The sequence below is a fragment of the Carassius carassius genome, chromosome 9, assembly GCF_963082965.1.
Source record: "Carassius carassius chromosome 9, fCarCar2.1, whole genome shotgun sequence".
Lineage (NCBI taxonomy): Eukaryota > Metazoa > Chordata > Actinopteri > Cypriniformes > Cyprinidae > Carassius > Carassius carassius.
Window position 1 is genome coordinate 9,968,583 of NC_081763.1, and position 16,594 is coordinate 9,985,176.

The window sequence follows — 16,594 nt, forward strand, 5'->3', positions numbered from 1 at the left end:
GTTTTGATATAAAATCTGATATTTGCACCATATTTGCACACATACATATCTATATTTTACTGGGTTTTTTTTAACAGGATTTTATGAATTTATCTACTCTATATATATATATATATATACACACACACATTTTTTTTTTCAATTTGTTAGCTTTAGACAGGTAAAAAAAAGTAAAATATATACTGTGAGAATGTGTTATCTTACAACATTTTGCAATTAAATAGTCTTGTAAAGGTTTAAGATTTTGCTGATGACTTGTGTTTCAAAGCTTTCAAAGGGTCGGTCACGCTCCGTGTGCTTGAACATGGGTACGTGGATAAGCATTAGCCATCAGCATCCCTGATGTGGGTCTGTAAATTGTGCTTTGAAACCGGATATCCTGTCAGGAACCGAGATTATAAGAGCCTGGCCATGTGCCAGCAAAGTTAGCAGCAACAGGAAAGAAATAAGAGCGCAAACCTAAATAGAAGACAAATATGGAATGTTTTATAAAGGAGGAAGTCAAACCTTGAGGTTTATAATTAAAGGGACAGTTCACCCAAAGATGAAATTTGTCATAATTTACTCATATCTTTCCAAACCTGTATGATTTTAAAAGCATGAACAGAAAACACAAGAGAACATAATTTGGTTACCAAATTAGGATAAAAGTTAACCAAATGAGGTGTTACTCCTATTTCACTAGTGAAAGATCACCATAATTATAGTAATGTATGAAAGCAAATAAAACAAATTGCACTTAAATTGACTCAATAATTTAATTTGAAGTTTATTCATATGAATATTTACTTCATATGAACCCTGTGCACTGATGATCTAATGATGTTGCTTATTTACATAAAGTTATGTGTATATGACAGTAGACAAACATGCATATCAGCATGGAAAGGATATGTTGAAAGGTGGTTACACTTTTTTTCTGCATGTTTTGTCATACTTGTGTGACATTTTGTGAAACATCTCCTTTTATTCTGAATATGATGATAAAACTGTCATTTGTGGGTAAACCTTTTACAATATGTTTACATGATATGTGAAAAATATGCACTCGTAGGGCCAGCATGTTAAAGGGATCAAAAGGTTTTTTTACCGTCCAACACATCACATAGGGCTGTTTTTCAGATATCCATCAGTCAAATGTTAGCACACTGGACGTTGCACAACTGCAGTCACTTGTTTTCTTCCATTGGTTGATGATTGCTGTGCAATTACTGATATTTCAGCTTGTGTTTTATAAATGAATGTGAACGAATTGTATTTTTCATATGTCTGTTTTTGTGTTTTTGGGGTTGAACAGTTGTAATAATGTGGATAATTGTACTCCGTGTTGATTAATGTTGTGTTTGTCAAAATATAGTTGCTTTTAAAAATAAGTCACTTAGGAAGCGATTTTTGTATGCATTTGTATTTATAGGGATACATAAAATTGGGGTTTTCTCTTTTTTAAGTCATCTTTTCTAAATAAAAGCCCAATATGATTATCTGCATTGTGATTTAAATGAAATGCATTCCCCTCTCACCACTAGAGGGTGCTAGAACACAAGCGTTTCTCTTTATTCCTTCAATAAAAACTGTAGCTGTGACTGATATCGCATTGAACCAAGTTTAAAGGAATAAAGTCGAAAATAAAAACGTGGTCTGTACTTAACCCATATTATGGGTGAAACGCAAAATGCTAGGCAGAATGTTTTCATTTTTAAAGTGTATGCAGATTTGTACTGCTAAGAACAAAAATCAACAACAACAAAAAGTAATCCATACAGATCCTTCACGGAATAATCCAAAATCTTTTTGAACCTTATTATGTTTTATGGACGAAAAAAAAAAAAGTTTGGAATTTGTTGAGGTTTAAAAAACAACACCACCATAATTTTATTCCTAATTTTCATTTATAAGGAAGAGGAAAGTTACAAGAAAATGTCAATTATTCAAAAAGACATCAGTGAAATGAAACCTTTATTGTGGCATATAAAATAATCAAAGGAATGCTAGACATCCACACAGTACATTAACATTAAGCACCATTGAGTTAAAACCCAAAACCTTTTAAAATGACTGTCAAGTATGTAACATATAGCTCTTACAAATCATTTTTAGCATCCGATTCATTAGAAACAATGCAACCAGATTTAATTATTTTTTTCTTAGCACCATTTCTTTACTTGTTAATATTGTAGAATCTCTACATTCCTGAGATCCAGATTCTGCAGTCCAGACTGAAGTGGTTTTAAGATATAAAAAAAAAAAAAAGCTTTTATTGAAGAGTCTTTTAAGTCATTGATTGGGGCAGAGATTGGTGCCTTGTGGTTTCAGAACATTTAATCTCACTCTCCCTGTCTATATTTCTAAGATGTAAGTCTATCAAGTGGATTCTTGCTACTGAAAAAGGAAAGCCACATACATCCTGTTTAACAGCAACAAAACGCCCCCTCCTCCAATAAACAGAGCCAAACACAACCACATACACTCAAAGCAGATCTTCTCAGGACCTGGCCCATTTAAAACCAACATTTGCTAGTTAGCATTGACCTACAACACTGTAGCAACCACATGCTTCAAAGTGAATTTGGTTTGCTATGACTCCAGCGGCCTGTCGATGTTTGAAGGGACCAGAAGCAGGTTTAAGTAGTCTGTCACACCGTGTAAACATCCTATCACCACTAACATAAACCCGCCACCACTTCCCAGGTGCTGCTGATGGACTTTAAGAAGACCCTGCCTAAACACAGACCTAAATATCTGCGCTACATCAGTGGTTCTCAACTGGTTTCATTTAAGATCTGGAGGTCTGTTTATCGTCCAACAGTAAGCAGAAAGGTCACTGAAGTCAAACATTTTTGATAATAACACCATGAAATTGGTCAGGACCCAACCACAAATCTGATGTACCTTGTAGACACATTTTATTTTGCTTTGCACACAGTTCAATTGTTTTTTGAAGATTATATCACCTCACACAACCTGACCATGTCGACGTCTGCCTAATTTTACTAGCTTCCACATGAAATAAAATGACACCAAACTACTAGATAGATAGATACTAGATAGTTTGGATGCATAGATTTTGATGTCAACCACAAAAGATCTGGGTGTTTTTTCCTCCTTTTTTATGTTTATAGCAACAAACCAACAAAACAGACCTACAGCTAATTTTTGGCTCATGATCCATCAGTTAAGATCTGAATTTTGGATACTGTTAAGATGCGGTCATATTTACCTTTGCTCTGAGACATTTGACGGGCGTTCTCGAATGAGTTCCCCACTCAATGTTCAGACGTTAAATTAATGTTACAGAACGTTGAAAGAATCTTGCTAAAACATTAGCCAAAGTTCTGAGAACGTTCCCTGTAATGCCTGGTATGCACTGCACAATTTTTTGGCTGTCCCATATGGAAGATGTCCAACGTGAAACAGTCGTGGTGATTTCTGTGGTCATGGCTCATAAATTGTCGTACTTTACTGTGAGAGAGGCTCAAAGATGGCTAATGTCACGGTCTTGGAACCAAAAATAGCCTGCGAAAATTTTCTGAGTGTCAGAGCATCTCACAGTGTGTTTGCTGCTACGACTTATGTCTACCGAATAGCCAATAAAAATTAAACATGAAACAACGCATTGATCAACACAACATGACGCTAAAGTTTAAATACCATACCAAATAGGCTAAAAAAGGAGGAACACTGGTATGCGGAAACCTATGGGAGGCCGTTTGAGACAAAACCAATTGAAACACTTGCAATACACATATGTGCATTGCACATATGTGTATTTCAAAGTGTATCGCAAGACATATTGTTCTTGCGATACAATTTGAAAACTTATGATACACATTGAAAACGTGCGATACACTTTGAAAACTTGCGATACACATTGAAAACTTGCGATACACACTGAAAACTTGCGATACACACTGAGAACTTGCATACATGTGAATAACTTGCGCGTACATGTGAAACCCTCTGTGCATATATATGAAAGACATGCGGTGACATAGAAACTATTTGCATAAACTGTGCTTCTTTTTCCAAATGAACTAAACTTCTAGTTGCAATGAAATGACTCCCGGACACACTGAAAATGCTTATGCTCTCTCACACGCGAGAATGTTTGAAAGTGCAGTCTTTGTGCAGGTACAAGTGTCTCACATGTATGCGCAAGTGATTCACATGTATGCGCAAGTGTCTCACATGTATGCGCAAGTGTCTCACATGTATGCGCAAGTGATTCACATGTATGCGCAAGTGATTCACATGTATGCCCAAGTGTCTCACATGTATGCGCAAGTGTCTCACATGTATGCGCAAGTGTCTCACATGTATGCGCAAGTGTCTCACATGTATGCGCAAGTGATTCACATGTATGCGCAAGTGATTCACATGTATGCCCAAGTGTCTCACATGTATGCGCAAGTGTCTCACATGTATGCCCAAGTGTCTCACATGTATGCGCAAGTGTCTCACATGTATGCACAAGTGTCTCACATGTATGCGCAAGTGTCTCACATGTATGCGCAAGTGTCTCACATGTATGCGCAAGTGTCTCATATGTATGCGCAAGTGATTCACATGTATGCGCAAGTGTCTCACATGTATGCGCAAGTGATTCACATTTATGCGCAAGTGTCTCACATGTATGTGAAAGTGATTCACATGTAAGCGCAAGTGTCTCACATGTATGCGCAAGTGTTTCACATGTATGCGCAAGTGATTCACATGTATGCGCAAGTGTCTCACATGTATGTGCAAGTGATTCACATTTATGCGCAAGTGTCTCACATGTATGCGAAAGTGATTCACATGTAAGCGCAAGTGTCTCATATGTATGCGCAAGTGATTCACATGTATGCGCAAGTGTCTCACATGTATGCGCAAGTGATTCACATTTATGCGCAAGTGTCTCAAATGTATGCGAAAGTGATTCACATGTATGCGCAAGTGTCTCACATGTATGCGCAAGTGTTTCACATGTATGCGCAAGTGATTCACATGTATGCGCAAGTGTCTCACATGTATGCGCAAGTGTCTCACATGTATGCGCAAGTGTCTCATATGTATGCGCAAGTGATTCACATGTATGCGCAAGTGTCTCACATGTATGCGCAAGTGATTCACATTTATGCACAAGTGTTTCACATGTATGCGAAGGTGATTCACATGTAAGCGCAAGTGTCTCACATGTATGCGCAAGTGATTCACATGTAAGCGCAAGTGATTCACATGTATGCGCAAGTGTCTCACATGTATGCGCAAGTGATTCACATGTATGCGCAAGTGTCTCACATGTATGCGCAAGTGATTCACATTTATGCGCAAGTGACACATGTTTGCGAAAGTGATTCACATGTAAGCGCAAGTGTCTCACATGTATGCACAAGTGTCTCACATGTATGCACAAGTGATTCACATGTATGCACAAGTGTCTCACATGTATGCGCAAGTGATTCACATGTATGTGCAAGTGATTCACATGTATGCGCAAGTGTCTCACATGTATGCGCAAGTATCTCACATGTATGCGCAAGTGATTCACATGTATGCGCAAGTGTCTCACATGTATGCGCAAGTCATTCACATGTATGCGCAAGAGTCTCACGTGTATACGCAAGTGATTCACATGTATGCACAAGTGTCTCACATTTATGCGCAAGTGATTCACATGTATGCGCAAGTGTCTCACATGTATGCGCAAGTGATTCACTAGTAAGCGCAAGTGTCTCACATGTATGTGCAAGTGTCTCACATGTATGTGCAAGTGTCTCACATGTATATGCAAGTGTCTCACATGTATGTGCAAGTGATTCACATGTATGCGCAAGTGTCTCACATGTATGCGCAAGTGATTCACATGTAAGCGCAAGTGTCTCACATGTATGTGCAAGTGTCTCACATGTATGTGCAAGTGTCTCACATGTATATGCAAGTGTCTCACATGTATGTGCAAGTGATTCACATGTATGCGCAAGTGTCTCACATGTATGCGCAAGTGTCTCACATGTAAGCGCAGGTGTCTCACATGTATGCGCAAGTGTCTCACATGTATGCGCAAGTGTCTCACATGTAAGCGCAAGTGTCTCACATGTATGCGCAAGTGATTCACATGTATGCGCAAGTGTCTCACATGTATGCGCAAGTGTTTCACATGTATGCGCAAGTGATTCACATGTTTGCGCAAGTGTCTCACATGTTAGCGCAAATGAAATGTCTCACATTTAAGCGCTAGTGTCTCTCATGTATGCCCAAGTGATTCACATGTATGCGCAAGTTCTTTCAATGTGTATTGCAAGTTTTCAATGTGTATTGAAAGTGTTTTAATGGGTTTTGTCTCAAAAGGCCTCCCATAGGAAACCACAAATACCAACACAAGATTTATCTTGACTTTTAACTTAACTTTTAACTTTAACTTAGCCTACAATTCAATAGGTGTCATCATCGTACATCATAAAGTCTACATATTCATACCCAAGATTATTAGATCCATATCACACAACTGAAATCGCAATCTGTAGAAGGCATTAGCTGGGAAACTTTTTTTTTGCCTTTTTTTTTCTCTGCATTAGGATTTTTTATTTTTTTTTGGACTGCAGAAATCTAATATGAAATGTTTGGATGATTTTCAGTTTTGTTAAAGCTGCTCCACTAATCAAGCATTTTGACACATTTTCAAACTTCATGTCCCGTCTCTATTACTGGTCTCACTCTGTTTCTGGTTTGACGAGGTATCCGTTAAAGGTGATGTAAATGTCCACATCATCGCTGTAGATGGCGTTCTCGCGCTCACGTTTGTAGAGACGCACCCAGACCTCGTCGCCCGCCTGCAGAGGCAGCATGAGGCTCTGGCTCTGCATGATGGAGCGGTCGCTGGGCTGAGAGTAGACGATGGCCTTCTCACTGTTGTTCTGCATGATGTGCAGGTACGTCTCCTTGAAGTTCCACGTGTGGATGTTCACATTGAAGAAGTAGATTCCTGGGATTTGGCAACGGTATTTCCCGGCAAACATGTCAAAGTGTTCGGGGGAGTTCACGAAGATAGTGTCAAAGATCAGGGCCTGGTAGTTGTCAATGCTGTGAAGGGACTTACGTCGGCCCACTGAGAAAGCAGAATGCTGGGACTTGCAGGCGTCTCCTGGAGCTCCGGCTTGTCCCTTATCTCCTTTGGGGCCTCCAGACCCCCGTGGTCCCAGTGAACCCTCAATCCCAGGCTTCCCAGGTGTCCCTCTTTCTCCACGGTCACCTTTGTCCCCTTAAAACCAGACAACAAGTGTGATTATGTGAGATTTAACAAGATGTGAGATTAAATGAAAAAGCACTAAGAGCAATAATAAAATGATTTTTCAGGTGGATATTATAAAGAGTTCTGCAGTGTAACTAACTCGAACCCTATAAAGCCTACTGTATCACTGATACACAAGCTCCTAAGACCTCTAAATGATCAACATTATTAAAAGTTTCCTGGTGTTCACAATCTAATAAATGCCTTCTGTCAAAAAATTATTTAGTGTTATTGTAAAAACGTCCCACTTTAGATTGTGGTAAACATTTTTTAAATAGATTTTTTTATGTTAATGTAAGTAAATTTAACTCTAAGATGAACCTTTCATTATTAAGTAATGTTTCAAGATGAACACTCACTGGACTGAAGCAATGTAAATTTAATTGACTGACAATAGATAGTTTTTTTGAAAAAATCATGTTAAAATGTGATAATCAAATATGGTACATCAGGCTTTCCCCAATCATCATTTTATTGCATTGCATTATATGTTTTCACCCACATTAAAAACTACAGAGTTTTGATGATAAAACTGAGCATTTAGATATCATCCCAATAAGACAATTGACAATTGACAAGTGACAATTGATATTTATATGCATTTTAGTAAGTATTAAGTGTAAGTAGTGTAGTATACGGATATAAATTTCATTGATTTATATAAAAGCTATCAGAATTCCATCTTTATGGCTGATAAAATATCAGATGCTGCACCAAACTGAATATCTTTGCTTAGTCAAATAAAATTTGAGTATGAGCTGCATATTCTTCTGTACACTATATATACAAAAGCTTGGTGTATTAAAGACTCATGCCTTTTTAGTATTGTAAATCCTACTTGAAAAAGCACAAGCACAAATTCTGGCAGACAACAATTATTTCCCAAAACCTTAAATTACAGCTTCTAAAATGACAAAAGACATTCTCAGACACTTATCTCAGGTGGTTTTTTTCCCTTTGTATTTTGTCATCATACAATTTTGGCACTAATTGGGACTTCAGCTCAAAGTTTCCAAAGACCAAATTTCCTGCAGGCTTCATTCCCGTATATGCAACAAACACATGCACATATGTGCATGCACAGACATGTTAAAACAACTCTCATGCGGTTCCAGCCACATCAGCACCTTTCCTGCCAGGTTTGTCACTTCCTGTCCACCAAGTATAGGCCTCCAGTGGAGCAGATATTTCTGAGCCAAGAGAGGTTAACTGAGGCTCACAGAAGGGAAGAGAGCAGCTGAAGACACATATTCAAATCATTCAACCCAATGAATGCCTTATTTTCCATCTGAATTATATTTTGCAGTTCAGAACCAATATCCCACAGCATTAGTGCCAGAGAAGCAATAGATTGGGAAACAGGGAAAACTGAAATCCAACAAGGATCATTGGTGTCTACAACGACATTCAGTATTCCCTAAAGTTTGTACTGATGTTATTTGACTCTGAAACATCGTGTACAGATACTATGGATGCTTTCAGTGGATTAAAAGAATGGTTCACCCAAACTGTAAATTTACTCACCCTGAGGCCATTAGTTTTTTTCTTCATTGGAGCAGATTTGGAGAAATGTAGCATTTCATCACTTGTTCATCAATGGATCCTCTGCAGTGAATGGGTGCCGTCAGAATGATAAAAACATTACAGTAATCCACATGACTCCAGAACATCATTAAGACATTTTACCTTTGATCTGTCACTTCTGCTCAAAATATGAGTCCATAATCCATAATAATGCTTCCTTCAGTGTATCATAATCCATCAAAATGTTTGTTCAGATCTGTTTTGGACTGTTTTTGTTTGCAAACAGTAGGCTTCTTGATTTGTGTATTTCTCTCCTGATTCAGGTGAGACTTTTTCCACTGGAAAGAGCAATATTTTGGATAGAGGACTGGAAGGAATGGTTCAAAGTTATACATTTCTTATGCAGCTTTTTTCGTTTCACAAGACATTAATCGATGGACTGATGTTTTTATCAGCTGTTTGGAATCTCATTCTGACGGCACCCATTCACTGCAGAGGAGCTGCTGGTGATCGAAGAAACAAGTTCATCTTGGATGGCCTGAAGAGTACATTTGTATTTATTTTTTTTTTATAAAATTTTCATTACTTGTCAGGCCAAAAATGGCAGATTTTTCAATAAACAGTTACAGGGTTTGCTCCCAAAGAATGGAGATCGACAGTAGTAGCAGCTGTGCTCGTGTAGCTTTTTAACTACACAACTTGTCTTTGTCATGTAAGCTGAAGCACTTCTTGAAGACTTTGGTGTACCTTTGAGAATGGTCATGTTGATGTATGTGCGGACCTCGGGCATCGCAGGCATGCTTTCTTTGAGGGTCGCAGCGTCCTCTGGTGCTGGGAGGTGCTCACAGCATCGACGGCAGGGCGGTGGAGGTACAGAGACAACCAGATGTAGAAACAGACAGGCAAGCAGGAGAGTCCCAAACATTGTGCAATCTGAGTTAAAAGAATATAATTGCTTTCATTTCATGTGCATTTCAGTCACTCCCTATAATAACTTTCCACACACTGTTATTCTTTCACTTATATGAGATTGTGGAAGCATCCGTTCATTTATTTTTGGGATCATTAAGGTAGACTAGATAGAGAATAGAAAGAGAGGGGCTTCTGAGTAATGCTGAGAGTGGAATGCAGCCTGACAAATGTAGGCCCCTTCAAGACCCAGATTAATGTTTCTGTTGGACCGAGTCCAACCTGCACATGATTACAGCTAAAGTAACACAGTTCAGTCTGTCTGTGTCTCTGCTCGACAGAATCCAGCTCGTATCTTCCAGAGTTCATCTGATAACTTGAAATATAACTTTAAAACACTTCCAAATTCAGATCCACTGCTGAGGTTTAATCTTGATGTTTATTTCTCATGTCCCAGCTAAATGTACAGATACTATTAGTAATCATAGGTTGATTCCCCCAAAAAGTGAAAACAATGAGGCTGTGTTTCATTTCCATGGATCATATCAGATTATTTAATTATTTGCAATTATTTAAATTACTTTTTGCCATGCAGCAGGTTTGCCACAATGCTCTATGATTATGGTATAATCTATTTTTAAATAAACTGTCCCAAACAGCACATAAAAGAAGAAAAGCTGGATGCTTTACAAGTAGGGCAAGTTAGCAGTTCTTGGCCAAAAAAAGCTGCAAGTAAACCCTAAATCATGACTTAAATCAGTGGATATAAAATATATCTGTATATAGAAGTGTCTGTATTACATCAGACTATAACAGGCTGCTGGGTCTGACATGTTGAGACCCATAAGAAAAGTGAAGCTTTTGATAATAGCATAAAAATTAATGTCTGAAGGGGTTAGTCGTAAAACTTTCAGTACTGGCAATTTCCACGGCAAAAGTGACAGACATAGACATGTTTTGAAATATGATGAAATAAAGCACGACTCAAATTCACAACAAAAATCACATTCTAATCCACAACAACCAATTATTCATTAGTTGATTAATTAATGAATTAGTAAAAATATAGGCATATGACATTAATGCATTTTAAGAAGCTAACATTTCTAAATGTTTTCATTTAGTACAAATGTATCAAGCAATTTTTTTAATATAATATACAAGTATGTGCCTCTGTACATCAACATGATTATTTCAATGGATTTGCCAGGTAGGCATCATCATAAAGAATGCAGCTGCATGAATATGCATGTTTTTTTATTTATTTATTTTTTTAAACCAGGCTTTAAATGCAAGACCATTTTAGGACTTTTTAAAAATATTTGAAGACCCCGTTTCTAACTTTTCATTTTCAGTGTAACAAGGTTTTAATAACCTGCAGCAAAAAAACGTGTCTGTCTTCCTTGTATTACTGTAGTGTAAAACATGCAGTGCAGGCGTGTGGGATACATCGACAGCAGCGTGGCAGCTCAAGAACGCTTTGCACATGCTCTCTGTCTCAGAGGATGTCCAGCTGCTAGCAAGATGTTAACTAGCTCACAAAAAAACTGTTTTGAGCAACTTACTCGTAATGATCATCTTAATGATGCTCCTATTTTGTTACAAAGGTGCCATTAAACTCATTTTACTTTATAAAAAGCTTAAATATATAAAGCACAATATGCCTGATCTTTCAGGTGTGGTTGTAAGTGTATGTGTGTGTGTGTGTGTGTGTGTGTGTGTGTGTGTGTGTGTGTGTGCGTGTGCGTGTGCGTGTGTGTGTGTGTGTGTGTGTGTGTGTGTGTGTGTGTGTGTGTGTGTGAGCAAAACTTACAGGACTTGTTGCGCTTGCAGCTGCAGTTGGGTCAGTGAACTGAGAAGAGAAATAAGGAAAAAGAAAAGGAAAAATCTTTGGTCAGCTTATTTCTCCCTCCCTCTTTCTCTCTCCCTCCCTCCCTTTCTCTCTTTCTCATTCACCCTGGAAATATTAAATGCATCACACACATGTCTTTGAATTCACACACTCATCTGGTTTGCATTAGTATGTCTGGGTCACTGGTTGAATTCTTGTTCCTTATGCAATAGTAATCATCTCATTCTATTCATATGGAAAGAAAATTAAGGTTTGTCATTGACCTTTGATTGGCAAAAAGTTAATTTTTTTGTCCTCTGCTCAACTCGTGCTGCATTGCTCTCCACCTCCTGCCTCATTTTCCTCTCAACATTGTTGTCCAACTTTGTCCTCTGCAGCTTTGCACGGATAATTATTCTCCGTTAATTTCAGGTAAAACGTTATTATGAAGCTTTAATCACTGGGTTTAGTAAGAACTTTCTGGAATGTTTAAATATTTATAGTTCACCCTGATTCAATGGCTCAGTAGTTCACCCATCATTTTGCTTGAGAGGAACACATGACTAGAATAGACTTCCAAAAAGTAATTGTGGTTTGATTTTTCTTCTTTTTGTTTCAACCCCTGGAACTGCACATGATTAGCCACCCTGTCTCAATTTTCATTGATTTGATCTATTATTAACGTGTATTGCCCCTGATTAAATAAATAAATAAATAAATAAATAAAAAACTCACCCATTCCAATGTCATTCAAAAGTGGATTTCTTGAGATAATAGGCACAGTGTCCGTGCTGCTATTTTCCACTGAATAAAGTATAATTACAAATGATGGTTTGCTACTTTATTTATTTAGAATTTATTTTTGTGTTGTCAAAGTTGACTTTTCAGCATCATTACTCATTCCTCCAGTCTTCAGTGTCACATGATCCTCAGAAATCATTCTAATATGCTGATTTGCTGCTTAAGATATATTTCTTATTATCTTAATATATCTTTTAATCTTTTATTCTAACATTATAAATGCTAACTGTCACTTTTGATTAATTTAACGCATCATGGCTGAATAGAAGCATTGAGTTTTTTCTTTTAAAAAATCCTACTGACCACAAACTTTTGAAAAGCAGAGTAAGTATCAAAGGCGGGAAAACTGCTATATAGTATGGTTCCATTGTATCCCATTCAAATTCCCAGAGGTGGAAAGTAACGAATTACATTTACTCGCGTTACTGTAATTGAGTAGCTTTTTTGTGTACTTCTACTTTTTTAAGTATTTTTTTTAATCTGTAATTTTACTTTTACTTAAGTATAATTTGTTTGAAGTATTGTACTTCGCTACATTTTAAAACACATTAATTACTGAGTAAAAAAAAAAAAATCGCTCCCTGGAAGCTATGTCAGTAAATAATGAGCAGGAGGGCAAACTGGCGCTAAAATCACAAGAAAGATGCAGACGGACAAAACAGGCGTTAGTGGTGCAGACACCGCTGAAAACGAAACCCCGTAATATTCTGAAGTTGAACTCAAGGAAATGAAGTGAACCCCTGGCCATATGTATGCTCTATTATGCTGTGTATGCTGTGCTTGCCTAGGGAGACCAAACTAGCAGTTTATAAAATCTCGACAAGACATCAACCCCACGTAAGCATATAGAGGTGAGCTAAATAATTGCGTCATTGCATTGGTGGTTAAAATGATGCTTTGACATTTTAGCAAGAGGTTTTGCACAAATTAGCCAAAAAGACTGGTGCGGAGTGTGCGATATATATTGTCTGCGATAATATCATAATTGTTGTTTTAATGATGTACGCGCGCATTTAGAGTGTTCTTTCACTGTGTGATTCAGTCTGTTGAAATGCATTTAGAATGAAATCAATCAAAATCATTTAGAATCAAAATCACACAAAGAATGCTGTCTTTTCCTCTAAAAATCATAATCACACACACACACACACACACACACACACACACACACATATATATATATATATATATATATATATATATATAGATCAGTGGGGATTTCTTTAAGACTGCAAGGGAAGCTCAGCTTCCCCTCTAATGTAAAAAAAGAAACCCAACGGTCAAATATGTACTATTGTGTATTATGTATTGTGTTAATCAGCTACATGTCGGCTGACTCGATTTTCTTCTCATACATTCCCGTAGCGTCACAGTGCATTTCCCTGTTGAAGCCGAGCGTCCATTGACTTCGATGGGGCTGCTTTGAACAGTTTTTTTCAGTGCTCCGAAGCTAGACGGTCATTGGATAAATGCTGCGATTATGTCCCGCCCACGGACGCTCAGCGTCTCTGGAGGTGAATGAAGACTGGGCTTCCGCGTGATGATTGGAGGATCTGTCGATCTCCTTTTGACTGACAGCGATCTGCACCATAAGAAGTCGGTGAAGCTGTTTCACACTCAGTCCCATGATCGCGGATTTCTCAAGTGTATTCGAAAGACAAACTGCGGCAATATTTCTTGATATTTGTAAAATGCAGAACCACCACAAAATTAAATTGGTAACTAAGACAGATTGAAAATGTGCGCGCGCACACACACACACACACACTATAGCCATCTAGTGATTTATTACAATTTTTAAACTGAATTTCCCCAAAAATGGGCAAAAATCTTACATTAAACCTTATAAAATTATCCATGGTATCCCCATGTATGAAAGTTAGAAATCTGGGTCTTTTATGAAGTGAATTTTACCTGAAAGGCTTTTTTCTTTTTTTGTAAAAAAAAAAAAAGCCTATTTAAATAAATATTTATTTATTTATAGAAATGTAAAAGATTTAAATCCTCCAAAAACTGTACAAAGTTTAGTAAAAACATAAATGAACAGAGTAAAATTATATTTGTAAAAAATTTAAATATTTTACTATTACAAAATGAAATGTTATTGTCTGGGGTCAAAAAGACCCCGAGTGTCACTACAAATGAAGACCATCAGAGGGTTATAATGTAGGCCGAAAATGAGCTTCCCCTCTTTGAAAGACCAGCAGCCGCCACTGATGTATATATATATATATATATATATATATATATATTTTTTTTTTTTTACAACAGGACAGTAAACTAAGAGACTTGCGTTTTAGACACCATATTGCCATTGTTTTTGCTCTATTTCTACAACAAAAATTTATTCCAAACACAGCCACCAAAGCAAAATTTTGCATCTCTGAGCAACATGACAGTGTTTCGTTTCTGAATGAATCAACCGTTTAAATGATTTGGTTCAATCGCAATGACTCACTTATTAACAGTGACTTGCTGACACATACTGGCCATTTTAATTTCACATTTAAAGTATCTTTTGATTTTTTTATTTTTTTATAATTAAGTTTTTACAATTTCAAATGAGTATTCAACATTTTATGTCTGGCATATCAAAACATTATTCATGCATTTGTAACTGCAGGTTAAATGCATTCTTCTCCTGCACTAAACAGTGTAATACATCTAAATGCCACATCCGATGAAGCTTTTGCATTTCCTCTGTATTGAAAAGATGAGTTTGTTGATACTGATTTGCCAGATAACAGCCCAAATGTTTTATTATTCTAAATAACTGATTCCTTTAATTAAAAACAACTAGTTTGAGACTAATAGACCTATTCCAGGGGTGTCAAACTCAGTTCCTGGAGGGCCATAGCCCTAAACCTGCTCCAGCACACATATCATGTAGTTTTCAAATAAACCTAAATGATTAGATTAGCTGGATCAGGTGTGTTTAATTAGGGTTAAATCTAAACTGTGCAGGACTGTGGCCCTCCAGGAACTGAGTTTGACACCCTTGGTCTGTCCCATTTTTGACTCCCTCCCACTGGTTAAAATGTAACTAAGTAATTTTTACTCTGAGTAAATTTTAAATGAGCTACTTTTTACTTTTACTTGAGTGGATTTTTTAGACTGGTACTTTTACTTGTACTTAAGTAAAATTTCATTAATGTAATGGTACTTTTACTTGAGTAGAATATTTTTGTACTCTTTCCACCTCTGCAAATTCCTACGAGAGGTCTGTTACCTCCCAGATATGTCTCAGTTTAATTCATCCCTCAGTCATGAGCTCTCTGCTGCCTTCTGGTGGGAAATATCAACAGTTAGAGCGGGTTTCCTCAAAAATAAGGTCAAATTCAGGCACATATAAAGTCAAAAATCTTATTGATGTTCCCTCTCCTCCTTCTCTAGAAAAACGACTTTGGTATGGTTCACTGAGTTCATTTTTCAGGCCACGCAGGGGAGATGAGCTACACAAGCCGCGCTCCACAGCGGTGAACGGAAACGGGCTGGCACTTATAAATGTCAGACCACATGCTACCTGCAATAACTCTCGTTCACACACACACACACACACAAGATTTTTTGTGTAAACAACATGAAATTCACATCATCATATTTTGGGGAATTTATTCCATTCCAAAAAATATTCATGAATACATAGGAAAATAAACTATTACAACAAAAAGTAACAAACATAAAACAAGAATTATGTAATTGCAACAAATACAAAATGAATTGCATTCTTTGATCAAATCAAAATGCCTATTTTACTAGTTTAGAAAAAAGTGAACACAGATTAGTTTAATGCTAGAGCTCTCTAAAAGGTATGATCCAGAAATGCTCAAATAATGCAACTAAAGTCCTCATAGCAACTGTATGTATGTTTGTTTTTAAACCTTGAAATATCCGTTTTAAAATCATTTTCTTTTCCATGTTCTCCTTAAATGTCTGTTCTGGAAGCATGTAGGTTTGGTGAGCGGGTAAGAAACTCACCAAGAAATACACTAAACTGCATACAGTTGCTTTAAAACGATCTGTTAGAAAACGTATAGATATGAGTATACAGGAGTATTGTAATATCTCTAGCACCCCCCCCCCCCCCCCCCCGAACAACCTCGAGGCTTAGGTATTGATGGATTTGCCATGCAGTCAAAACAACTACTGTTCTAAACAAATAATTCACATTTGACAAAAAAAAGCAGCATTTATACCATGTTCATAGCAGTCAGAGTGAACATGAAATAGTTATTAATTATAGCAGCTGAAAAATCAAGCAA

The 16,594-nt window shown here is 37.2% G+C and overlaps 1 protein-coding gene across 1 annotated transcript; it reads right to left on the minus strand.

Moving 5' to 3' along the window:
* Positions 1 to 6,550: 6,550 nt before the first annotated feature.
* Positions 6,551 to 10,653, minus strand: LOC132148531 (complement C1q tumor necrosis factor-related protein 6-like). The gene is made up of 2 exons (XM_059557218.1): positions 9,539 to 10,653; positions 6,551 to 7,237 (listed from the first exon to the last, which is right to left on the minus strand). Exons 1-2 carry the CDS (start codon positions 9,714 to 9,716, stop codon positions 6,690 to 6,692), a joined length of 726 nt encoding a protein of 241 aa, XP_059413201.1. The 5' UTR covers positions 9,717 to 10,653; the 3' UTR covers positions 6,551 to 6,689.
* Positions 10,654 to 16,594: the final 5,941 nt, after the last annotated feature.